This window comes from Sinocyclocheilus grahami, unplaced genomic scaffold (genome assembly GCF_001515645.1).
Source record: "Sinocyclocheilus grahami isolate Dianchi unplaced genomic scaffold, SAMN03320097.WGS_v1.1 scaffold146.1, whole genome shotgun sequence".
Classification (NCBI taxonomy): domain Eukaryota; kingdom Metazoa; phylum Chordata; class Actinopteri; order Cypriniformes; family Cyprinidae; genus Sinocyclocheilus; species Sinocyclocheilus grahami.
In genome coordinates, this window is record NW_015505325.1 from 705,998 (window position 1) to 733,618 (window position 27,621).

Sequence of the window (27,621 nt, forward strand, 5' to 3'; positions counted from 1 at the left end):
TTACATTGCAAAAAATGAAAAGAAAACGAACCCTGTACAAAGTTCTGAAGCTCATGATGGCGATGTGGTGTTTCAAGCTGATTAAGAACAAAGTCCGTTCTGTTGAAGTCTCAATGGTCGTCAACCTATGATTCAGTTACCAGAAAATAGTCCAATTAGTCCAAACTTTTATTTCTTTACTGTTTAATGTTTTGTTGAACTCTGCCATAGTTCTCAGTTGAGGAAAAGTCTGAGTGTTACACTCAGTTGTATCACAGCCAGATGTATCTTAAATGTTTTTTTGTTTTTTTTGGGCACCTGTTATAGCAGGGTCTGCGCTCCAATCTACTAGTTCCATCCTGTCTACCCTCATTTGTTCCAGTAAAAAGGTTTTGCAGCTGCTGAGCTCTTAAGACATCACCCATGGTCTACTGTGAGATGATGAGGGCCGGCTGCCATGGTCACAGTAATTAGTCCAAACTTTTATTTCTTTACTGTTTAATGTTTTGTTGAACTCTGCCATAGTTCTCAGTTGAGGAAAAGTCTGAGTGTTACACTCAGTTGTATCACAGCCAGATGTATCTTAAATGTTTTTTTGTTTTTTTTTGGGCACCTGTTATAGCAGGGTCTGCGCTCCAATCTACTAGTTCCATCCTGTCTACCCTCATTTGTTCCAGTAAAAAGATTTTGCAGCTGCTGAGCTCTTAAGACATCAGCCATGGTCTACTGTGAGATGATGAGGGCCGGCTGCCATGGTCACAGGAACTTTTAGAAAGGATGAATCCTCAAGAATGTCCTAATTCACAGGGAGAGATCTTGGACTGTTAAACACGCAACCTATAATATTTTACATCACCACAAACAAAAACAAGTATGTTTATGTGTGTGTATGAGAGCATCTAAAAATCACGTCCACTTTCCTTTGGAAGTCCATATTGCTTCATGTGGCTCTGTATTTTACTCTTGTGAGTGGAGGTCCCGTGGAGAGCGGATTCGGGATTCTCCTGTGCTCTTTTGGACTCGTGCTCGCCGTGCAGAGTCCTGCACTTGCCGATATTTGTTCATCATGCTTTTGTGTTTGCGTCTCAGCTTCTCATTACACCAAACACGTTCACAGTACTGCTCCACCTGCGGCAAGTTCGAAGGACCAATCAGCTGCAAGATGTCCTTGAACCACGTCCTGGCTGGGCCACGATTGGTAGAGGCTGTGTTGGCAGGGCACGGTGACCATACTTTATATTTGCTGTCACGTGACAGGAGGTCTGAAAGGGTGTCAGTGTGTAAGACGTCCAACCAGAAGCGTGAGAGGGTTTGTGTGAATCCGTGTTCCCGAGATCGACACACATAGATGCCTTCATCCTGACGGAGCACACGGCGGAACAACAAACCATCGTCTGTCTTAGTGATATGTTCATCTAGTACCACCTAAACAGAGGACATTTGGAAAAAACAGGTCTTTCTCAAATAAAACACAATTAAAATAATGCATTTCATAATCAAACAAAATGGGATATTCCAACAGAGATTGCAAACTTTTCTTTTCTTTGCAGTGACTTTACACCAACTGCGCCCAAGATTATTTTCTGAAAGTGTCTTAGAGAACTATGGACATGTTCAAGTTTTCCAGCCAGAATGTATCCACGTTTTAAACACCATATATATATTTTTTAATAATTAAATCAACAAAACACCTCCTCTATGTAGTCATCTCTCTGAATGTGCCATGTGACAGTGGCCTGTGGCGATCGAGGGATGCACTCCAGGAAGGTGCTGTTGTTCTCGGTGCCATAAACGACTCGTTCTTCAGTCAGCTCCAGATCCTCCACTTCAGAGAGGACCACATGATGGTTAATACAGACACTTTTACACAGTCACACAACATGGTTCATTGTAAGGTCAGTCCAGGATTTTCCACGGCATATGTGTTTATATAAGTGTGCACATACATATATAATCCCTTTTCATCACCAACATTCTAATCTTTGGCATGCAAACACTCAAGCGCTCATCACTCACACCTCTTTTGTTCTTTCCTCTCATTCTCTCTTTTATGTGATGAGAGATAGAGAGTGATCTGCCTGTTCACCTATCACTCTATCAGTTCCTGTATTTCACACCGAACAGAGAGTTTGTCCCAGTGGAGTGAGATTGCCCTTCAAACCCTATTAATCTTCCTATCAGACAAGCTCAAAGGTGTACTAAAGTTTCTAATGCTAATGATTAAACAATTTAAATTCAAATCTATGAAGGAATTGCTCTTCTCCTGCACTTTCACATCAGTGAGCTCTTTGACATGTAAATGCATTTGAAGTTCTCAGAGGAGGCCGCTGGTGTATTGACATTCAGGCAGCATGGCTGCACTCAGTTAAGAAGGCTGTCATTTCTTTCCTCCTTTCTTACCGCTGAGGTTTTGGTCCATGCACTGCAGTGCTGGGTTTGCATGTTTGATGTCCTGTCTTCGGTAACGCCGTTTTGTGTTTGGCAGGTAGCGTGTGCAGGTGTGTCCGTCCCAGGCACAGTATGGATCTCGAGCCAGGCAGCACTCGGCACAAGCTTTACCGTACATACTGCAACGGTGCAGAGGCACCTGGACAACACCTGTCTGTGAACCTACGAACAGAGTTTGCTGGAAGAGACAGAGAAATAACAGTTTTGGTTCCGTTTTCCACTGTTCGCTTGAGAAAAACAGAGATAGTTCACCCAAAAAACTAAATTCTACATTATTTAGTCAAATGTCATATCATTCCAAACACCTTTACACAAAAGGAGATGTTTAGGAGAATGCCCTGGCTGCTCTTTTCCATATAAAAGTGAATGAGGACTGGTGTTGTCAAGTTCTAAAAAGGCACAAAAAAGCACTATAAAAGTGGTCTATATGACCAAAATTTGTCATTATTTAATACAAATTTAAGAAGAAAAAAATCAACCAACACTATCATGCCTGGTGCAATGAGTATTGAGGAACTGTGTGTATGTTTGAATGAGGATTCCTTTCAAAAAACATCATGAGTTTGGAATGATTTGTAACTAAATGATGTAAATGATGACCATTTTTATTTGTGTATGAACTGATGCTTTAACTCCTGTGGCTCCAGGACTGTCTATGAAGTAAGTGAACTCTCATTCGGTTTGGATATAAAGCGCCTGCTTCATGATGAATAACTAAGCAACTGGTTGTTTTGCATTAATGTTTTATTGCTTTGGAGTCAAAAAGCCTATACACACAAAGTGGAGTCCCATTTCTGTGCACACAGTAAAAGCCTCCTTGGGAATTTTGTGGAAAATTATTTTATGGTGCTGCTTATGTTACTAAGCTTACATTAATTTGCTGGAATAATATAGCGAGAGTGCACGAAGCATGAACTTACCCTTTTCACAGATATGTCCATGGAGGTTATGGGAGTGGGTACCTGCAGAGATAAATATCATGAGAAACAGAACTTAAGGTATGCGTACATACACATATACACTACTGTTAAAAAGATTGGGGGCCAGTAAGATTTTTTTGTAACAGTAAATTCTTTTATAATGTAGCAAAAGAATGCTATTGCAAATAAATGCTGTTCTTTTGAAATTTTATCAAAGAATCCTGAAAAAAAAAAGAATCACAATTTCACAAAAAATATTAAGCAGCACAACTGTTTTCAACATTAATAATGACAAGAAATGTTTCTTGAGCAGGGGTGCTGCTATGGTATAATGGATGAAAATTCAGCTATTCTCATGAACAGACAAATAAATGCACACATCATTACACATACACACACTTTTGAGCTCACAGACCTTGAACACCTGCATTTCCTCCAGGGTGATCTCCTCGTTGGCCAGAGAGTTACTGTTTCCAAGTACGATAACCTTTAGCACAGTCCCAATATCTGAAGAGGTCAAAGGTTACAGTTATTCAATCAGTCACCAAGGGTTATAAACATACTTGAGTGTTTACTGAAGTGATGACAATCTGTCTTACCAGTGCCGATGAACATGACATCATAGTATCCGTCCTCAGCCTGTGTGCGGTCTACAGTGATGTGAGTGAGCCTGTATGGGGCGCCGGTGCGGAGCAGCAGTGGTTGCCGTTGTGATGGGTAAATGGGACGCCACATTAGTGGGTGTGTTCGTGCAAATTGCAGAACAGCATCTGGAAACTCCAGTGTACTACGGAAGGCACGACCAGGCTGGGCCGTGATCTTACTAGGGCACACTCCTGGTCTCGGGTAAGGGACCCGTCCTTCATAAGGTCCCCACTGATAGTCTGGCCTTTCTTTATGAGCAAATGGCCCATTAAATGCTTCACGGATATCAGCCATACTATACACACACACTGCATAGCCCTGAAACACATTACTAGAGAGAGAAAATATTCTGTGAAACTCACACACCCCTTATTCATGAAACAGTTCACCCAAAAATCTAAATTTGCTGAAAATGTTCTCGTCCTCAGGCCATTCAAGATGTAGATCAGTTTGTTTCATTATCGTAACAGATCTGGAGAAATTTAGTATTATATCACTTGCTCACCAATGGATCATCTGCAGTGAATGGGTGCCATCAGAATGAGAGTTTAAACAGCTGATAAAAGCATCCCATTAATCTGACAAAGAAACCCATCTACATCTTGGATAGCCTGAGGGTGAGTACATTTTCAGCTAATTTTCATTTTTGGTTGAACTATTCTTTTAAAAATGACAAGGCAATGCAAGTTTAATTATACATTTCATACACAATGGCAATTTAAAGTGCTTTACAATAGCATAACTAAGGAAGAGAGGAAAAAATAAAATAAAATACAAAAATTCAAAATTTTTAAATATAAAGAACATAAAAAATAAGAAAAAAGGCATAAAAATACGTAAAACAAGTTTAATCTAAAACGGATTAAAACAAAAGACAAAGACAAAGACAAAAATGACAAGGCAATGCAAGTTTAATTATACATTTCATACACAATGGCAATTTAAAGTGCTTTACAATAGCATAACTAAGGAAGAGAGGAAAAAATAAAATAAAATACAAAAATTCAAAATTTTTAAATATTAAGAACATAAAAAATAAGAAAAAAAGGCATAAAAATACATAAAACAAGTTTAATCTAAAACGGATTAAAACAAAAGACAAAGACAAAGACAAACTGAATGAAATAATAGTGCAATCGATATGAGTTGAAACACAGCACAGTGCTTTACAGAGGAAATGGACAGATAAACAGATGTGCTTTCAGTCGCATTTGAGACTGACCTGATGGTGCTGAATATTGCGTAGATCTCTGGATTGGTTTCGTCTTTGGTCCTTAACAGAAACACATCCTCTGCATGACAAACACATACAGTCAAAGATCACACAAGGGGCGTTTAGAGATCAAAATTATCTCAAGTTTATATAACATTGTGCATAAAAAGGTGTGTGTGTGTGTTTACTGTCTCACCCAGCTGGTGAAAGTGTGTTTGGATGCCATGAGGTCCAGGAACCGAACACACCAGTCGGGCTTTAATAAATGTGCTCCACTTATTCACCAGAACCCTCTGCCCACCCACATCATTCTGAAACCACATAAACAATAAATCATGAAGCGTTGAATTCACTTCTGGACAACAGATCGGCAAAAAGTCAAATCCCAGTATCATTTACCCCAGACCACACACAATGAACTCTGGGTAAAACAAACTATCCCTGCGTCTCAATTTGTATACTATCCGTCCTAAGTAGTATGCAATATTAGAATTAGTGCATTCCAAATCATAGTGCATTGAAACTAGTATACAAAAAGTGCCACAGTACATCCAGACATGCTTTTGAGCAAATATTTCCCACAATCCCTAGTACAACGGAGTTTGTGACCTACTCATTTGACCTTTTCATCTGAAGTGGTTTAATTAAGGGGGGTCACACACCCCAAACCCCTGTAATCTGAACCCTGTTTATACATAAACATTCAGTTGTAACTGTTCCCATGGGAACAAGAATGGTTCAATATCACAAAATATCTCAGGTCAGTTATGGAGATTATGGCACCATAAGGGAAATTCTGTAACAGATTCCCAAAAAGCAATGCAGCTGGGTTTACCGTGTCGAAGACACATGGGTGGCGTAAAGGATCCTAAATCTGTGTAATCAGTATATGTGGAGATAATCACCTTCTCTGCAGTGTAAGAGAGTGTGTGTGTGATTTGGGAATGTGCTGAAGTTGAACAATGAATAGAAGTCAAAGTGACAGTAATGTGCGATTGACCCTGGCTCTTTGAACACTGACCTCTGAATGACAGAGGGAGATTTGTACTGCTCCCCTTACTCTACAGAGCCTTGTGTATTAGTGTGTATGTGTGTGTTTGGTAACTAGGCTAATTGGTGAGTGTGTGTGTGATTCAGAGGCATGCAAACCATCCAGCAGCTGTGCACATTTGGTTGAAAAAGGGCTGAAGCATTCCAGTATACTGGCCTACTTGTGCCTGGATGTACTGTATGTATGTGGTATTTGTTGAAGTTTGTCTCACCACACACAATCGTCCAATGCGTGTGTGTATGGCTCCTTCATCGTCTCGCTCTGCAGTCTCTGTTGCTCTTTCAGTGAAGAAGAAATACATTTTATCATCATCTCTGTCTGCACTGTCAGGAATGAGGTGGGCCGCAATAAACCTGGGCTCTGTACATGCACAAACACAGACAAACACACACTATTATAATGCACATCTGATAGTTGGAAGCATGTAGTCTATCAATTCAGTTTGACTAATGATTTTGAGAAATCATTACTAATTGGGTGTTCCATCAATAATGAGCACTTTTGTCCCAGGATTTAAAATATGGAAATACATTATAAAACATTATAAATTATATTTTAATTATAAATAAAGAATAAATAACTATTGTAACATTTATTGTGTGAAAATGACAAAAATTGTACACAAATTATAAATAATACTAAAATTGCTAATTTCACCAATGTTTTTTTAGTATTATTTATATATTAAAATCTTGTATCACATTTCATTTTTATTTTAGCTTTTATTTTCATTTTAGTCCAAGTTATAGTTATTTTGTTGTGCTTTTGCCATTTTGCCATCTAATATTTTTTTGCTTTAATTTAACTTTAACTTTTATATTTCAGTTAGTAGCAGAAGTAACATTTCTAATTTTCGTTTAAGTTTTTTATGTTTAAGTTTTTAATTTCAATTAACAAAATGTTTTTTTCAAGTTTTAGTTAATAGTAATAACACTGATTTCAACTACAGTTTTGCTATGAGTAAAATGTATTAATGTCACCAACCTTTCCACTATAAAATGTTATAAAACACATAAGAAATAAGACTGAAAATTTTTATTAATATCAAAATTAAGTCACTTTGTACCGTGTAGGATTCTCTGATCCGTCTCTGTTCTCATTGGCGAGCGAGTCCCTAAACCTCTCAAAATCACAGAGTCTCTCCCCAAAAAATCTGCAGTCAGACCGGTGTACAGCTCTCCACCTGAGAGAGAAACAGAGAGCATTGGAGGTCAGTGCAGAGAACTCAATCTCTTACATGAGAGGAAGGAAAAGTAAACAATTTTATGTAAGGAGCCCCATTGTAAAATTTTTCATTAAATCATGTTATCAGCTTGAAAACACACTCATACACACCTACTGTATAAATCAGGAGAGACCCGATATACAGTCAAAAGTTTTTCAAAGTCACACACACTTCATCATCTAAAATAAGATCATACCATTTTACTGTTTTTTAATTATAATTAAACCGTTTATAATTTTAAAAAAACGTTAAAAACCTACTAGAACACATGTTGCCTCTGTTGCCCATCAATTATCTGACAGAAACTCATGTGTACAGTGTGTCTGTGTGAAAGTATCTCCGAGTTCACTAACATGCAATCTTAAAAATCTGTCCCGAAAAGTATTGCATCTGGCAAAATGTCCAGCGAGGGGAGCCAAGATTGTGCAGTGTTGTAAAGACACACATACACACTGGGAGATGTGTCTGTGCCCCAGAAGACTGTAACACACCCATGAACATACATAAAGAAGACCCCCGCAACACTAAACCTGGACTGAAGAACACCTCAAATTTCTCCCATCAGAGCAGTCAATCTACAACAGGCCATAATCTCAGTGACAACTGACAAGCAGAAACCTCCACCCAACACACACGAGAGCCAGAACACACACACACACAAACGTGCTCTGACATACTTATAAACACACAACACAAGCATGCAGTGGCATGAATATTGATGCTGAAACTTAACACACTGAAATGTACCTGTGAAGGTGCTTGCAAAGGGTAGTTTGGGGTCATGGGGACATTTCCCCCTCCCATTCTGTACCGTGGTGCGATCCAAACTGAACACATGCTGCCAACAAGTCAGAAAATTCACACCAGTTTAACAACTCAAAAATAAACTTGAGCTCACAAATGTCTGAATTTCTTTTGCTTGTGAAGAAATGTATTATTTATTTTTACAATACTGGGATATACTATTAATCATGTTCAGTTTGAGGTCTTAAGAGACCCCAAGCCCCACTAAATATTTCTAAAGATACATTTATTATTATAGCTCAGTTTAATACTTCCTGACTTTTCCTCACCTTATGAGAACTGATTATAAACAAAACTAATAGCTTAAAAATGTCACAATGCATTAGTTTGGGATCTTTGAGACCACATAATAATATTGCTGCATAATATTTTTGTGAAAACCATCATACTTTTTCAGGATTATTTGATAAATAGAAAGTAAAAAAAACAGCATTTACTTGAAAAATTATTTATTGTAACAATAAGTCTTTGCTGTCAATTCAGATCAAATTAAAGTATTGATTGCTTACTGACCCCAAACTTTTGATTTGGTAGTTTCAACCAGTTTATTGTGATTTGCTCATTGTAATTTGCGTCAAACTGACCCCAAAGAGAAATAATAGTGATGGGGTTAAACTAAATGGGGTTAGACTAACTAAATTTAGCAACACTACTAACTTTTACTTGCTACAATTATCAGTAGCATCAATGTACTTCAACTGTTTTCATAATAGCGTAACTCTTGAACTGATTTTCCCAACAAGTACCAGAGTAGCATTACACAACACTACATCATTGTTTTTCTTGTCACGGTCTATTATACACATAGCTTTACAGCCAGAAGAGCTGAGGCAATGACTGTGCTCTCATACACGATCCCTTTTCTCTTATACTGTATGCAGCACTGGGAAATTCAAAACATTTTAGTGAAATTGTTTGTTTGGGTTTACATTTAACCAATTCAAATAAATTATCCACTGATTACTTTAGTTAACTAGTGTTATTGGTTGTATTTATCATCAACGTCAGATCAGTACAAAATGATTATACAATCAAAGGGATATAAAATTGTTCTTCTGTTGAATATAGCTTAAAATATTTTGAAGAATGTTGGTAATAAAACAGTTGCTGGTAGCCATTGACTAACATAGTTTTTTCTTTTCTTTTATATTCAACAGAAGAAAGAAACTCATAAAAGTTTGGGGGTGAGCTATCCATTTACATAGTCTCGTCTGACTTTGAGTTTCAAGGCTGTACCATATCAGAAATCTAAAATGTAATTATAGTAGTTCAGTAGTTTTTACTGTCATTGATGTCAGACACTGTATGGGTGTGTCCAGTGGTGCCAAAGAGAGATTAAACCTCTGGTGCCAGTTCAGTTTCACAATGTAGTATTGTCTATTTGTCAGACATCTGTGGCGCCCTGGGTGGTGACACACCAGTTAAAACACCTCAAAGGAAGTAAAGAACAGCTCTCCAATGCCAGAATAGACATTCTATTCAGAATAGACATACATTATTTCTCTTTTTCTATCCTCTGCTCTGTGTTTGTGTGCTTTTGCTTTGCATCTCCTCTCATGATCTAGTCTTGACCTTAAGGGCCGGCCTGTTGGTGGGTGACCTCTGACCTTAAAACAATTAGGTCTTTGATATACATAAGTAAATTAGATCCTCCTGATGTGCATACACAAACACACTAGGTGTGAAGCAGTGGGAGGGAGTGTTTGTGTGTGTTACCTCTCCGCGCTGTCCAACATTCACATATGCACACACAGGTTGGAAAGCTCCAGTTCCACAGGCCAGTAGATGAGTGCGGTTAAATGGCTGCAACAACCGCACAAAGTTTGCACACTCTGTCTGCACCAAACACACATAGAAAGAGTTCATATTAAAGTGTTGGGTGTTTTGGCGGCAAATGAGGGTACAATCTTGATAATTACAGCACAATTACTTACACAAACATACAAATACATGTATTTTACATTGGACAGCGAGGTTAAACTCATCAAATGCAGTTCATGATCATGAGTAATTTTGGCATGTGTGAGTGTGACCAATATTTCTCTGGAGTGTCTGAATGGAGAGTTACAGGAATCATTAACATTTTAATGGATCAGAGAAAAAGAGCAAGAAAATGATCCCCACTCACCAATCAGAGCTTTTAACATGGGAAAGAAGCTCTTATGGTCCATTTACTGAAAGGTTCAGAAAGAGGAAGACGTCTTACACACACACTATCAACATGTACACACTCTAACTATGGCCACCTGTATGCAGCTTCATTGACTGTGTAGGGTCAAAATCAGTGGAGCATAAATGAGCAAAAGGTCAAGGGTCATAAAAGATGCAGGCAGATGCTCAAACTGCTGCCAGATGTTAACCAGCAGGACTGAGAGAGTGAGAGAGATCCAAAGCAGCAATGTACCAGTCTTGGCCGAGATACGACTATTTGAATATCTGGAATCTGAGGGTGCAAAAAAATAATAATAATATTGAGAAAATCACCTTTAAAGTTGTCCAAATGAAGTTCTTAGCAATGCATATTACTAATCAAAAATTAAGTTTTGATATATTTATCAAAAAAATGTACACAATATCTTCATGGAGCATGATCTTTACTTAATATCCTAATGATTTTTGGCATAAAAGAAAAATCAATAATTTTGACCCATACAATGTATTTTTGGCTATTGCTACAAATATACCCCAGCGACTTAAGACTGGTTTTGTGGTCCAGGGTCACAAATGATAAAATGCTGTTTGTCAGTCTCAGGAGGTCAAACTTTATATTAAGCTGTTTAATTTTCCAATCATTTTCTATGAGTTGTGGAATTTTTGCTGACATGCAATCAAAATTTGGGACAAACCTTATTTGTGATAAAACCCTGATTTGTGTAGTTTTATTTTAGTAATAAATATTCTATTAAATGTACATATTCAAATAAATTAAATTGTGAAAAATAAATAAATTAATAGTTTTGGTCATTAAAATGTAATTAATTAAAATTAAAATTAAATTAAAATTAATTAAAATAGCTGTATTTATAAATAATTGAATACCACTTTTGAGGTCTGATGTATTTAAAACTATATATTTTCATGCTAGGTTTTGTTTAGTAGTTTATCTAAAGTTTTGATTGGTTGTCACAAAAAAGGGATTTGTGCCTCTAAATCTAAAATAAATAAATAAATACACTAAAATTGGCAAAACTTTATTTTCATAGTCCACTTTAGATATTCTACAAACAAAAGTGTAACCCTAAAATGTCACCTATTCATGGAAAGTGTCACCAGTCATTTTTGTGTGAGCTGTTATGTGGTACATAAAACTCTTCTGAGTTCATATCTGTGTGTTGTTTCAGTGTTACCCAAGCTAAAATTTAAATGAAAAACAAATATCCTGTTCAACTCCCTAACACATACTCACACACTGAACAGAGTCATTAAAACACCGCTGTGAAATCGCACTCACCTGTCACATCAAACAATACTGCCGGGACAGTCACCAGAGCGTGTAAACATGGCGACACCTCACATTTCCAACTTACGAGCAAAACATGCTAAACACTAACAGATGCAGAGTGTATCTCTGTACTAGTGTGTGTGTGTGTGTGTGTGTGTGTAAGACCCTCCACCATTAGGGACAGAGGACAGGAAAGATTTAAAGGGGCCATATGATGCTACTAAAAAGAACAGTATTTTGTGTATTTGGTGTAATGAAATGTGTTTATGCGGTTTAAGGTTAAAAAAACACATTACATTATTGTTTCTCCTCTATGCCCCACCTTTTACAAAGCTCATCGGTCTGAAAAAGCGAGGTGTGCTGTGATTGGCCATATATCCAGAGCGTTGTGATTGGCCGAATACTTCAAGCGTGTGACGGAAATGTTACGCCCCTACCACATTGTGATGATGCCCTGTCAGGCCGGAGCGATGATTCAAAAACATGAAAACCCATTATAAACAAGGCATTCGTTGCATCCAGTGGGGACATAATTATGGATTATAATGACTTATACTGTCTTTTTACGCGTTGCGTTGCATTGCGCCACGTAAACATAAAACCATGTCTGCATTTGTGATCGGAGAAATGACAAACAACAAGCTGCACATCCTGACGCATTAATTTCTCATGTGTCACAGAACAGTCTGGAACAAAACCGCTGTCACGTTCAGACCTCAAAGAGACTTTTGGGTTTGTTTATACAGATCTGCAAACATATGCAAGCTTAATTTCATAAGTTATATAGTCCTCTTCAGCAAACGCGAACAGAATATAACACAATTATAAATTTTTATTTGTGTGATTAGATATAGGCCTATCAGACACCCATTAAAGATTATATTTCCAACAAAAAATATATTTAAATAAAATAGTCTAAAGTTAAATAGTGTTCCTATAGCTCAAACCTGGATCAATGCCAAGGTCACAGGTTCAGTTCCCAGGGAAATTGTTCATTTGTTGACTAATCAACCTCTTTACATCACATGACATTTACAAATCCTTCTACTGCTTGTAAAATGTCAGATATCATTAAAAAAACTGTTAGTTTCAATCAGTTCCAGCCTTCATATTATTAAATCATTAGTGAGTCATTAGCTTTTATTTACCCTTTCAAGCTCTTACACATTTTGACATTGTCTAAATCCGGAACCTGTAATCAGCTGTTACCCAGCATCCTTCCTGTGCATGAAAGCATTTCTTCTTTCCTTAATTAGCGATCACCTTTATTCTTCAGGACACTTGGACTAAAAATAGTCCAAATGTGGCTGTCGTTGGGTTGTACTGACATAAAAGGTCATTATTAATGAAAAACACTATAGTATACTATAAATCCATGGTGTGAAAGAAAGGGCCCTGGCTCACTCATTCAGCTTTTTCATTTGCTCCAGATGCACCATGTTTAAGATTAACCAACCTCTATTAACCATGGGAGAAACACTGCATGGTGAATCCTGGACCTGACAGTCCTCTGAAAAGAATGAGTAAATGATTCCTCTCACTGAACTGAGATCAGCTGAGATGAAGGCAACAGGTGATGGAGATTTGCAGTAAATACATGCCCAAGAGGGAAAGGGAAGTCTGATCAGGGTTGAGTAATTTTTCCGCTTAAAGAACAACATCATGAATCACTGCTTGATTTCTGTGGCACCCTCCCCTTCGGCTGGGAAGCTTTACTGATAGCATCTACAAAACAATCTTGCACACGTAAATTCACACATCCAAACATCCTCATTTTGTTTTCTGGCTAAAAAAAGGTGAAAAACTTTTCCTGCACATTGTTACTGAAAAAAACATTTCAGTTGTAGCTTAATTTTTGTCATGAAATTCTCAGTACAGAAGGTAGTATATTTGAAAACTGTGGCCAGTGGTAGTACGGCGGCCTTACAGAATGTACAAGGGTCTAACAAGGCAGAAAACGTCTGTCCTTGAGCCAAAGGTCACGGGGTCATAACCTCAGATGTTGCAGCCACTCCCACGTGTCTGTCACCATGGCAATGCACCTCCTCTTCCTGTTCATATCCTTTAACAAGGCCACACACAATGATAAATACTTTGGAGACTACATATGAAAACAACCACACTGGTAGAGGCTCCAGTGACTTGAGTCAAAACATATTCACATGAACAGAGGCTTTAATTAAGCTCAGCCACGCACATATAGAAAGTTAACTGCACAGGGAACAAAATGCCAAACCCTCTAGACAAATAGTACCAAAGCACTTCTGCGTTTACAGTCCATTTAGCCCAGTGCCTATTTATACACTGTGGGTCTTCTCATAACTCACAACTTTATTTTATAAACTACACCACAAAACTGAGACAATAACAGGAAAAAGGGCAGCAAACATTGAACTCGTAAAATCAAGCAAGACCATTTATGTGTTTATATGTCTTAAGTGAGGTCTAAACAAGTCTTTGTCACAAAGGCGGTCAATTTACATGACTTTAATGTGTTGTGAACAGCTGTTTTTGTGTGATTTTTAGTAAACATTTTTAATAACATATTTGGCCTACTGCCTGTGACAGAAAACCTGAGCTCTAAAATTTGCTTTGGAGTTTTTAATAAACTTTTTTATGTATAATACTCTAAATATTATGTTAGTATAAAGACGGTTTCACAATGATGGTTTTATAATAGTTGTAATATTATACAATTATAAATATTATTTTAAATAGTTATGATTTAAATAATATTTAAAATACTACAAATATTTTATTAATATTATGACATTTTTACAAGTTTTATCATATTTAATGCATAATATAAATAAATAAATGAGTGTCTTGAGTCTGTCTACACTGTTTTCAAATATTTGTTAATGTAAACCAATGCTAGATGGATGTATTTGACTAGTGGGATGTAGCTTGCCGTTTTAAAGGGGACATTGCATTTTCCACAAGTTGGTATTATTCTTTAGGGTCTTCATGAAATGTCTGCAAAATACTTTGGTTAAAATTTCTCAATGGTCGCGTAAAACAACACCCTTTTTACCTTGTCAAAAACAGCTCTGTTCACAGCGACCCGTTTCAGGTCAAAATGGCTTTTATTTTTATTTTTGGGGATTAAAAAAAAAGGAGTGAATGTATTTTTATCATTGTAGGGTGGTTGTGTACACACACTGCTAAGACACATTTATATGCAAACAAACACCATGTGAATTTTGTATCTGATGTCCCTTTCAAAAACACCTTGTCAAGTTAAAACAAAGTTAAGACTTTTTTCCATTCTGTTGTGCTTCATCTGTTTTTTTTAAACACAAGAATGTATGTGAACCGGCCTTTACACGCCCCTTTTTCTGGGCTTTCACACCTGTGTTCTCCGTGGGTAGCTTATTATCTTAACCATATCGCAGTGATAGTATGTCTTACCTCTTTAGCATCATGTTTGTGATCCAGTCTCAATGAGTAGAGAACATCCTTCCCTCCCAGGAAAAGCCTGTCATGATATTCATCCAAAAACACAGCTGACAAGTGCAGATCTCCATGAAAACCATTGAAAATGGAGGTACGGTTTGTGGCCAACAGATCTGTGGGAAAGGGAGAGAGAGAAAGAGGCATGAAATATGAATGACACGAAAATGAACACCTGCACAATTGGTGGCTGACTAAATACTTTTTTTCCCCCACTGTATTTGACTAGTGGGATGTAGCTTGCCGTTTTAAAGGGGACATTGGATGCCCATTTTCCACAAGTTGGTATTATTCTTTAGGGTCTTCATGAAATGTCTGCAATAACTTTGCCATGTGAATTTTGTATCTGATGTCCCTTTCAAAAACACCTTGTCAAGTTAAAACAATTCAGCTTTAACTTTTTTCCATTCTGTTGTGCTTCATCTGTTTTTTTTTAAACACAAGAATGTATGTGAACCGGCCTTTACACGCCCCTTTTTCTGGGCTTTCACACCTGTGTTCTCCGTGGGTAGCTTATTATCTTAACCATATCGCAGTGATAGTATGTCTTACCTCTTTAGCATCATGTTTGTGATCCAGTCTCAATGAGTAGAGAACATCCTTCCCTCCCAGGAAAAGCCTGTCATGATATTCATCCAAAAACACAGCTGACAAGTGCAGATCTCCATGAAAACCATTGAAAATGGAGGTACGGTTTGTGGCCAACAGATCTGTGGGAAAGGGAGAGAGAGAAAGAGGCATGAAATATGAATGACACGACAATGAACACCACATTTTAACTGAAAAATGACAATAAATCTGTCTCTACTAGTCAAAGCAGATTTATGAGGAGAAAATGGTGATGAGGTGCTGAAAGAGGACGCTCATCTTAAATCCAGAACAGCAGGAGAAGTTTGTGGAATGTGACTGATGGGAGTTCTCTGAGAACTTAAACCACTCTTTATCTGTTTCTCTTGTTGTCAATTCAATTTAATTGTGCTTTATTGGCATGACTATTTGTTCACTGCTGCAAGTCAAAATATTACTGATTGTAAGTTTACGTCAGTTATTTTTCCAACAGAGGCATTTTAACCAAACGTGGCAATATTTTGCTTTCTGTTCAACTTGTTAACATCTCAATTTTAAACACAGAGTAATAACTAGCTGATACATTTCTACAAAGTAATTTGTCCACAGTGAAAGCAAGAATGTTGCATCGCATGAAAGCAACAATGTTGTATCACCAAACAAGGCAGTCAGAACATATCTGATGTTTACTATGCATAATGCGGAGTAGGATTTTGAACCAATGAGGCTTCAGTCATTTGTCGGGGCTATTCTGTGCAGAATTACATTGAAGAGAAACTGTAGTTTATGTTGTACCTGGTTAGGGTACACACTGTTATGGTAGTGTATTCCCCTTGCAAATGATGCGGTCACATTTGCAATTGTTCTGCAAAGTTTTGTGGCCAAAATCCATTTCAATAGGAATTCTCACAACTGAAAATTTTGCGCAAGGGTGAAAGGTTTCCCCATGAAGATTTTGCATTGAATTTAAGTTGGTCACATGAAATCGCCAGATGAAAATGACTTCTGTGTGAGCCGAGCTTTATTATTGAAAGTTAATGAAAATGAACCTATTTTGCCTGTGCCATTTTGCTAATATGACCCTTTTTCCAACAGAGGCATTTTAACCAAACGTGGCAATATTTTGCTTTCTGTTCAACTTGTTAACGTCTCAATTTTAAACACCGAGTAATAACTAGCTGATACATTTCTACAAAGTAATTTGTCCACAGTGAAAGCAAGAATGTTGCATCGCATGAAAGCAACAATGTTGTATCACCAAACAAGGCAGTCAGAACATATCTGATGTTTACTATACATAATGCGGAGTAGGATTTTGAACCAATGAGGCTTCAGTCATTTGTCGGGGCTATTCTGTGCAGAATTACATTGAAGAGAAACTGTAGTTTATGTTGTACCTGGTTAGGGTACACACTGTTATGGTAGTGTATTCCCCTTGCAAATGTGCGGTCACATTTGCAATTGTTCTGCAAAGTTTTGTGGCCAAAATCCATTTCAATAGGAATTCTCACAACTGAAAATTTTGCACAAGGGTGAAAGGTTTCCCCATGAAGATTTTGCATTGAGTTTAAGTTGGTCACATGAAATCGCCAGATGAAAATGACTTCTGTGTGAGCCGAGCTTTATTATTGAAAGTTAATGAAAATGAACCTATTTTGCCTGTGCCATTTTGCTAATATGACCGCATCTTAAGGGTATGACGGCATATAACACACACACAAGACAAAAAACAAAAAAAAAACAAGAGTGGAAATTAGACTTTGATCTTTGACCCTAAAGTGAGCTCAAGATACAGTGATTATATATGTGTGTGTGTGTGTGAGAGAGAGAGGAGTACAGAACCCTCTTAGAATCACATTTTTAAAAAGAAATTAAAGAACTATAAACTAAATCTAAATGAAGACATACCATAGCCTTCTACAGTTTTTATAAAAAGCTAATTATAATTACTACAGATTAACCGAAACCCTGAAAGAAAACTTTCAGAATTCAATAAAATAATTATTTTTTTAATCATTTATTAATTAATTTTTATTTAATTTTTTTTTTTTTAAATCAGTTTTCCAGATGAGAATGCCCCCCAAGTTTTTATCATATTTTGCCCACTTAAAACTAGATAAGTACTGAACACACACCCACAAACATTCTCTTGTTATCTTTCTCTAGTATCCTGAAGTACAGCTCCACACTCCCTCCACATTCCCCTCATATAATAATGTGCGGTTGGAGAGAAAAGAGGAGTGGAGAAAGAGCAGCTGAAGGAGAAATGAGGCCTCGTTGAGAGGGTGGCACGTGTCTAAAGCCGCTAATAGGGCGCCGATGAAAAGAGCACAAACGGAAGCCAAACAACGAAGCCAAATGTTAAACCACAATTATAAAAACACACACACATGCAACAGCAACATTCACAATCCACTCCTCTATATAAATCCATTAAAACTCTTTCTCGGGCCATTTAAGGAGTTTAACAAAAGACTTGAATTTTAACAATCATTGGCAAAGAGGTCAAAATATATTCAAACACAGTTCTGGGGTTTCACATTGTGTGAGGTTTTTTATATAAACCTCAAATAAACTCACAAGCTGAACAAAAGAGAAAGAGTTTTGTTCTTTCTTTATTAGAGTGATCTTGCGTGCAAGTTCCACAATGATTAAAAAAAACTTTTAAGGGTTTTCTTTCCAGAACACAGACTCCACAAACAGTGAAATACTGATGTGGACACTCTCTTTCTTACATACATAAAAAGCATACATATACAGTCACAGATCCCTGCTATTTGTCATTTATCGGATGCATTTCATCCAGCGGGTACATATAGGAACAATAATTGCAATGAACCCCTGAGGTAATCTGTGGTTTAGTGCTCTACTCAAGAGCACAATGGTGGCAGATGATCTCAGTAAGTCATGAATCAACCCTGAGTCCTCCATAAACACACGCATATGAAGGCAATTAAACAGAGACATATACATTTGAAGAAATTTAACCTCACATTCTTTTCCCTTTTAATCTTATAATATGTCTTAGAAGAGATGGGAATCATAAGGAATAATTACAGTTTTAATTCCCACTAATCATTCTAGTTCCTTCATGGTTTATTAAAATTATCATACACATTTTTTTTGGTAGGCCTACAACTGGGAAAGAAATTTTCAGAAAAAGTAAATGCAGTTCCATTGTCAAATAAGATTATTTTGATTTTGAAAACATCAAAAACTGAAAACAATATTACTGCCAAACTCATAATGTGAATCTTTAATTACATGTTGTCATGTGAACAATCACTCAGTCTGTAACTATACTGATTCACTAAGCCAGCTCATAAGAGTCATTTGTTCAGGACTTGTTTGGACTATGCTGTATGGTTTTCATTTACAAAGTCTTTCGTTAGAGAAACTGTTCCTGTTTTGCACTGTATGTTTTTGATTCATTAATAAGAAATGACTCATCAAGTCATTTGCTCTGTATTTGTTTGGTCACAGGTTGACAGTAGCAATAGAAATGCTATCAGAGTATTTTTCAAATATTGGAGGGGGAGAGTTTGGCCATTTCTAATTATTGGGGGGGACTTGTCCCCCTCAATGTCTATGGTGATTATGACTCTGCCTGTATATATACTTTACTGTGGACTGTCTTATTCATTGGCACTGTAAATAAATTACACCCTGCACGAGAGTGCTGTGCGAGTAAGCCATCATTTTCTTATATCCTCATGGACTCACGTTACTTTTTCCCTCCCCCAAAGTTATCAGTGGCGCTCGCTTCATCCCACTATGTAATTAATCTGCTCACTTAAAATAACAGTTCACAATCACCAGTTTAATGACATTAAACGTAATAAAATGACAACCTGAGACTACACAGAGGTCTGAGTTGGCAAGCACGCTCTCTATAACACAAACACACACCTACAGTGCGACAGTAAGAGGCTGTATGTGTGCCAGTAGATGAGTAACACTTTGGAAAATAATAAAAAATGTAGTGTCAGAATAAATTACCTAGTTACAAGCAAGTGCTTAGGGTTTGCCTGGTTAGCACAGGACAGTTATAAGATGGCGTAACTTCATCTCTCAGTAAGATGAATGGGAATCCTAACTCCAGGTAGTATAGGCTTCCTTTGTTATATAACACAGAGACACTCCTGATAAAAAATACAGGTCTGCTCATCTGATGCATGTTTCCTACAAACCCTATGATATTTAAATCAATTAGCTTCTAAATCACATCTGTCATGTGTGAGATCAATGAGAAAAAGAGGACAATGAAGAGATGAGAAAGACTAAATAAATGAAAACCAGAATTTACAGAGTGAGGCGGAATTGCAGTGGCATTATGCTGTAGATACAGCACAGAAAATGTATACCCTTCCTCTCTTTCTCCTAAACTCGCTTTCTTACATCAGAAGGCTTTCTACACAGTTGCAACCCACCAACTTTCTAAACAACCGTTAATAACACACACATGCTTGTTGGCATCTGGCCTACCTTTTAGATTTTCACTTACTGGTAATGAAGTGATTATAAATGGAAGAAGGGAGAGGTCTTGCGTTTGAGCCGACTGGGCTGTTTGCCTTAAGGATTGCATTTATTCCCATTTTTTGTCTAAAGGGTTGTGTGTCTGTATGCGATTAAGAGACAGAGAAAGAGAGAGATAAAAAGAAAGAAAGTAAGAAAGGAAGTATGAATATGTAATATATGAATACATAACCCTCAGGAGGAAACATGTCCACATAGGAAGTTGATCATGTTCTCCGCTCTGGTGTAGACAGATATATTAATATATAACTTGCATGAACTTTATCATGCATCTGTGTGTGTGTGATTTCAGTATCAGGTTGATCTTTTGGAGGCTTCGGGCTGATTCTGTCAGCAGTTGCGTGGTGGAACTAATTGATTACTGGCTGGTGCAGAGAGCAGCAGGGGAGACCGTTCACAGAGTTAAACGTCAACAGGAAGATCTCATGGTGTCTTCCCTAGGCACTGAAAATACACAACGTTAAGAAGTGCGCACAAACACACACACACACACACACACACAAATGTCAGAAACTGCCCTTCTCAAATAACAAATTTAATTAGACTACATCAACATTTCACAGCAGGTTAAGACTTAAACAATTCAAGACATCTAAAATGTATTGAATACCTTCATTAACATACAAAAAACACTCCTACACCACTCTGTTTAACAATATACTACTGTTCAAATGTTTGGAGTCGGTACATTTTTGTAAATATTTTAAAAAAAAAATTTGGGGGAAATCTTATACTCACCAAGGCTGCATTTATATAATATTACAATTTAAATTAACTGTTTTCTACAGTTTAAAATGTAATTTATTCCATTGAATGCAAAGCTGGATTTTCAGCAGCCATTACTCGAGTTTTCAGTGTCACAAGATCCTTCAGAAATCATTCTAATATGCAGATTTAGCTCTCAAGAAACATTTCATATTATCGCTGTTCAAAACGGTTGTGCTGCTTAATATTTTTTGTGGAAACTGTGATCATTTTTTCCAAGATTCATTATGAATAGAAAGAAATCAGGATTCATGATAAATAGAACATTCAATAGAATGTAACAATATTTTGAATGTAGAAATATTTTGTAACATTACTAATGTCTTTACTGTCACTTTAGATTAATTTAAGGCATCCTTAATGAATAAAAGTAATTTCTTTTGAAAAAAATAATAATAATAAATCTTACTGACCCCAAACTTTTGAACAGTAGTGTACACTAACAGTGAAAGTTTGGACACAACTGACTGAATTTAAATGCTTAGGCTTATATGCTGGTTATTTTTATTTCTATATTTCTGTAATATTTTGTATATATAAAGACAATTAATTTTGTGGACAGATGATATCTATATCTAAACAATGAAAGTATACAAAATATATATTAAAATATTAATATTAAAAATATAAAATAGTAATGTATATACTTTTCTTTCTTTCTCTTTTTTTTTTAGATAAGTTATACCATACAGCGAAGGGACAAAAAAGCAAAAGTACCCAGCATAAATAAGATCTCTACAGCATCCCAAGATGCACCTCATGAAGTAGGAGTGTGCAGATCTGGAATCTAGACAAAAGATGGCGAGTTTTGATTAAATGTAATCCCTCTTTTCAATCCCCAGACTTCCATTTATGTGAATACTAGTTTTGATGATTTCACTATTATTCAAAAACGTGGGGAATAGTAATAATAAAGAATGAGTACATGAGTCCAAACATTTCACTGATAGCATGTACATGTTCACATAACTAATTCTCTAGTATCATGGTATCTGCTCTGTTTCCTCTAATTCTCTCACTCTGTCTCTGCCTGTCTGTCTTCATTTGTCACACACACTCACGTTACTTCAGGGCAAATCCGGCTACACCAGCTCTTACTGGTAAACTCATAAAAGCCCCTCAAACCTACTTTTTCTAGCTTATTTTCTCAGCCTTCCTTTTTGTCAGTCTCATTCTTTCAGTCCCTCTGTCTTCTGCTTCTTGCTCCCTGGCCTCTCCTGATCCCCTCTCTCCCCAAAGCAAGTATCAGAACGTGAGGGTTTAGATAAACCCCTCTGGACAGCAGCCATGAGAGTCAGTGCCTTCCCCTCTGTACACACACGCACACACAATCAGACTCCAGCAGCTAGACAAAATGCCTTGTTATGGCTACACACAGACTTGTTTACACATTTAACAAGAAATAAAGAAATAAAGAAAGTTTCTTTCTCACACAAATAATTTATATGTCAGTGGGTGAAATTCATTCTGTCCACACCATTCCTCCATTCATTCTTTGCTTTCTCTGACACCTCTCCTTTCTCCTTTATTACCCTGATCCCTTTTAGCAGCCATGTTTCCATATGTTAGCGTGTGTGTATAGAGGGCAGCTGTATTTGTGCAGTGTACTAGAGACCATTACAGCTGCAATTAAGTGTGTGCATGTGTTCCCAAGTTCCCAGCTCCCAGGACAGTCATCAGCTCAGGGGTTAAAAAAATCAAATGATAGTTTAAGTGACCAGCAGCTGTTGTGGTCGTTATCAGTGCGTCTGATCACGTCCAGGGCTTGTGACCTAATTGCAGTAACCTGCAAACTCCCCTCAACCCAGGAGTAAACCGCCACAATGCTGCATTGTTCTGCTACGTTACACTGTAAACTCTTGACTGACGCCACAAGGATGGAGGGAATTTGTGTTTTCATTAAAATTCCACCTGCATCCATTTTGCATGGTACAAACAAAGTATTCTTGTCTCCTGTTTGTATGTACTGTACCTATACTGTACCTGTATGAACTGTATATGTATTTGTGCAAAACTTTCAGCCTGAAATTCATTTCCTCAATAAGTCTCGGTTTTATCCACCTATTTGTTCCCCATTCACACTCCATATATTCTCTGTACTCCACTTGGAATAGAACAAAAGGAATAGAATATTGTAGAAATGTTCTTTACACAAAGAATAAATGGTTCTCTTAAGAACTGTTCTTTGGGGAACCAGAACTTTTTTCTCTGGCATCACTGTGAAAACCCCCTTTTGGACAGATTTGACTGAATTAGGTCCTGAAATATCTGTAAACCGGGGGGGAAAAGTCACACAGATACTTTGTTTTGCCAAGCAAATGACTTTGAAGCACTTTCGGCAGGTCAATGCTTTTGCACATTCACAGAGCAGCCCATATATGGGATGCAGGAAGTAGAGAGCATCTGAGAAGAGGATTGTTCAAGCTAAATGCCATATTCAGCTTCATAGCAGTTGTTAAAAGCAGCTGTCAGTTTGTGGTGCAAGAATTGTATTTTGCTACATGCCGTTGCTCTCCTGCTTCATCTCTGATTACAATATTCTCAGTGGCACAACTGTACATTTGTAGGGTGGGATTTTGGTAAGAGAGAGCATGTCTAATTCAGTCGCTATAGTCTGGCAGAGACTGTTGCAACATTCCTTATGTAATATTAAGAATTAAAACTTAAAGGTGCAATAGGTGATTGTCTTCAGAAATATTTTTTGTTAGGTATGATCCCTACACAGTGTTCATTGCTCCCTACTCCCTGAGCAGGGGAAATCCGTAGAAGTTTACTTCATTTCGGAACATGGGCTGGAATTGGGAACCGCTGATGTAGCCTATTGTAATGTTGTCTCTGGTATTCTGGTCTGTGAGCGAGCGTATTTGCGTTCCGGGGGCGTGGCTTTGGACGGCGATTGCAGAGAGGGTGGGACGTTTGCTTTCAGTGCTATCAGGCTAAAGATAGCATTTTCCAAGACCTCCAACTCCACCTTTAACCCATTTTTAAGGACTGATAGCCTCAGTCATCATTCACTTTCATTGGATCCTTTTTTCCATAAAATTAAACTGAATGGTCATTGAAACTGTCATTCTAAAGGTGCTATAATACCAGCTAAATTTTGAAGCAAAAAAGGTGTCTTGTCTATTGTCAATATTGTAGCGATGTATGAAGCACAGGTTGCCTACAGCAACACACAAGTCACTTTCAAACCAAGCAGCTTTCTGTTGGTCAACGCAGTGAATCCACGTGACCGAAATCTGCGTGGGGAAATTTTTCGCACTCACACAAATTCAAAAACGGATTGCTATTGAAATGATTGGCTGAACAACGGTAAATGAAATCGCAGCTTAGCATTTCATTAAAGGGGTCATATGATGTTGCTAAAAAGAACATTATTTTGTGTATTTGGTGTAACGAAATGTGTTTATGCGGTTTAAAGTAAAAAAAAAACACATTATTTTCCACATACTGTACATATATGCCCCGCCTTTTTGAAACATGTCGATTTTTACAAAACTCATCGGTCTGAAAAAGCGAGGTGTGCTGTGATTGGCCAGCTATCCAGTGCGTTGTGATTGGCCGAATACCTCAAGCGTGAGACGCGGGCTTGGAACTAGCCTACATGAGGGTGAGTTAATGAAGACAGTTGTTTCATTTTTGGATGAACTTTTTCTTTAATATCAAAGTAGTAGCGTATTACAACAAGTAAAACATCTCAAACTCCTTCAGGCCACTGCAACATTCTCCTTGCACTCTATAAATCCGGTAATAAACAGGCATGGTGCGATAAAGAGCAATAACTTTATCGCGCACCGCGGGGAGGTGAGCGCGCGCCAGGGCGAGCTCGAGGCATGAGGATCCCGGGATTTTGGATAACAGCTGAAACGGTAGCCTGGAGTCCTGACGTAGCTTTTTCCCACAGTTTAAAAAAAGACCCGCCACAACATCTCCAGAGAAACTTCCTGCCATGCAATGACGGAAACGACACTGTCGTGTTGAACCGGGCGCTCAGATTTCAATCTGATAAGGTCACCGAGGGACTTTGCGCAAAGCTTTGCTCAATATGCAAAGCGCAGGATGTGTGGAAAGCAATATGCGAAAATTGGTCTCTTCTTCATACACTGTAAAAATACACTTCATTCACTGCACTTTTGTCGACCACTTCATACTGAAGAAGAAAATCGAGTTTACATATACAAGTAGACATTGTGAAAAAATAAATTAACAAACAGTGCAGTGCATTATTACCTTTAATCAATGTCACTGTGCAATATAATATGCGCAATTCAAATGTCTATTTATTCATATTACCTGTACTTTTCTCCATAGTACATAACAGTTCATATGTACGTTCTGTAAATGTCTGCGATTTGTACTATCCTGTAGCTGTTATATTTGAGTCCAGCTTCTGTTAGCAATTAACATTTTCTAACTGATCACCAATAAAGGTGCCTTTGCATTTTGTCACCACATGCACCTGTAAATGGTGTAGACTAATTCACACACACGATGAACCGAGGGATGGCAGCATTAACCTTAACACTCAAACAGTGAAAATAAATAAGCATTAATCTACTTAAAGCACTGGACCGTGTTCTCTCCTCACAGTAGCGGGATCAAGCTGAATCAGGTCCTTTTACATCTGTTCATTAGATCTTTGGCTTTTGTGTTCCATTTTAAAAATGAAAAAAAAAAGAATCATTAAAAGTTAAACTCATTCAGATAAATGTGATGTAATTTACCTTTGTATGACAGTCGAAGGCGCGGCACGTTCAGTTTAGTGCTGGTGCCGAACGATAGGACCACCGCCACTAAAACCAGAACCGGTAATTCCATGTTGAATGGACCACTTTCAATTAACCTTTATTACACTAACGGGAATAAATACTTCTCTCAGGGCTGAGTCCCCTCATATAAGTTTGAACGAACTCCAGGCGCAAAAGATGTTGGACATCCACAGCTGGACTTTTACACTAACGGGAATAAATACTTCTCTCAGGGCTGAGTCCCCTCATATAAGTTTGAACGAACTCCAGGCGCAAAAGATGTTGGACATCCACAGCTGGACCCGAGTGGTGAGATCCCAGGTCTCAGGTTAAGCTCGAGTCGCTCGCCTGTGCCCCTGTGCGCTATTTTCCCACACTGCTCCAGCTCAAGTGCGCACGTCTCTCTCTCTCTCTCTCTCTCTCTCTCTCTGTCTTTCTGTCTCTCCCTCGCTCTCTCTCTGTCTATATGTTTGTCGTTCCCTCGCTCTCTCCTGTAGTCCGTTCGCTCAGTCCTGAGAAACACCCTGCCCGCCTTCTCAGCGCCTCGCGAGCTAAACGGCTCCCCGGTACTCGCCTGTCACTCGCGTTCAGTTCCTGTCATTGCGCTTCGTAGTATCAGTATCAAGGGTGCGAGTGACTGGTTCTCGGAAATATTTATATTTTTACATATAAGTTATAGCCTACTTCAAAAGCATTTCCAAACAACATTTAAGTAAAGTTAATTAAAGCACCAAAATGACTCCCGCGAACAGTCGCGTTCGCTTGAGGAGGTAACCATAGCGACAGAAGGCAGCGCGAGCGCTTTCCATTCGGCGGCACGAGACAAAACTCAAATGATTATACTGCACCTTAAAAATACTGACAGGACTCGATCCTGAAAGCTATTAAATAATTCATACACTATCAATGGCAGTTTTCCAAACAAGTTAATCAAAAGGATTTCATGTGTAGAGGAACACCACTGGGAGGAACACAAAACACTGACTTTGAATTATTATGTAGCCTATACTGGAAATAGTTTATATCCATTCATAAATCATACTGGCTTAATGCTGTTTAAAGCTACTTAAATGCATAAGAAAGACTGGATGGGTTGTGATCATTCAAATCACCATATTCTTATATAAACCATAACATAGTTAGCCTAGATATTAGCATGAAATCACATATGTTACCCTGCATTGTAGCTGGTTTTACATGGTTTCTAGCAGGACCATGCTGGTCATTTAAGGCCATTGCCTGGTTCAAACTGGTCTTGATGATGGATCACATAGATAAACTGGTATACCAAACTGACAAAGACAATCCATTTTAAGCTGATTTGAAATTATTCTTCTTAAACATTTCACAGAAAACAAAGCTCATTTTTTTATTAAAATCTTTAAGATTTGTTATTATTTAAACATATTTACTAAAAACATAAAATCACTGTTTCACTGTACCTCAAAATATGTTCAAGTAAAATGCAGTGCCTAATTGTTTAAAGCATTGTGACATAGAAATTACAATAAATATTGTTTCAATATATTTACACTGAGTACGTCTCTCTAGTATTTTAGACATTTTCACCATAAAAATGAAATAAAAAGTATTTTACCTTTCTTGCAGTAACCACAGTTTCATTTGTCGTTGGTCTGTGCACACATTCGGTCTGCTTATAAATGTTTGTGATTGGATGTTTTGCAAGACTCTATTCTGATTATTTTGACTCCAGAACATATAACCTAAGGACACATTCCATCTCTCCCTTGATCTGCCAATTGGTGCTATTGTTGCGGCTTGCTGATTTGAATTAACTCAAGGGTTGCATTGGGGAGGTAGTTTC

At 37.6% G+C, this 27,621-nt stretch overlaps 1 protein-coding gene across 1 annotated transcript; it reads right to left on the bottom strand.

The window, feature by feature from the left end:
- Positions 1 to 462: 462 nt before the first annotated feature.
- On the bottom strand, positions 463 to 25,981 carry LOC107591844 (semaphorin-3G-like). Its single transcript, XM_016281123.1, has 15 exons — positions 25,773 to 25,981; positions 15,733 to 15,890; positions 15,239 to 15,296; positions 10,002 to 10,192; positions 8,229 to 8,319; positions 7,323 to 7,439; positions 6,468 to 6,616; positions 5,402 to 5,516; positions 5,215 to 5,284; positions 3,947 to 4,323; positions 3,763 to 3,854; positions 3,348 to 3,389; positions 2,380 to 2,605; positions 1,671 to 1,804; positions 463 to 1,404 (listed from the first exon to the last, which is right to left on the bottom strand). Exons 1-15 carry the CDS (start codon positions 25,864 to 25,866, stop codon positions 937 to 939), a joined length of 2,382 nt encoding a protein of 793 aa, XP_016136609.1. The 5' UTR covers positions 25,867 to 25,981; the 3' UTR covers positions 463 to 936.
- Positions 25,982 to 27,621: the final 1,640 nt, after the last annotated feature.

Bases quoted from the DNA above. Each gene is read 5' to 3' on its own strand.
- LOC107591844 (XM_016281123.1), bottom strand. From the start codon at position 25,866: ATGGAATTACCGGTTCTGGTTTTAGTGGCGGTGGTCCTATCGTTCGGC. The intron at 15,891-25,772 runs GTAAATTACATC...CCTTTCCCACAG, and splicing joins CCTTCGACTGTCATACAAAG to ATCTGTTGGCCACAAACCGT. The intron at 7,440-8,228 runs GTACATTTCAGT...TTTCTCTCTCAG, and splicing joins CTTTGCAAGCACCTTCACAG to GTGGAGAGCTGTACACCGGT.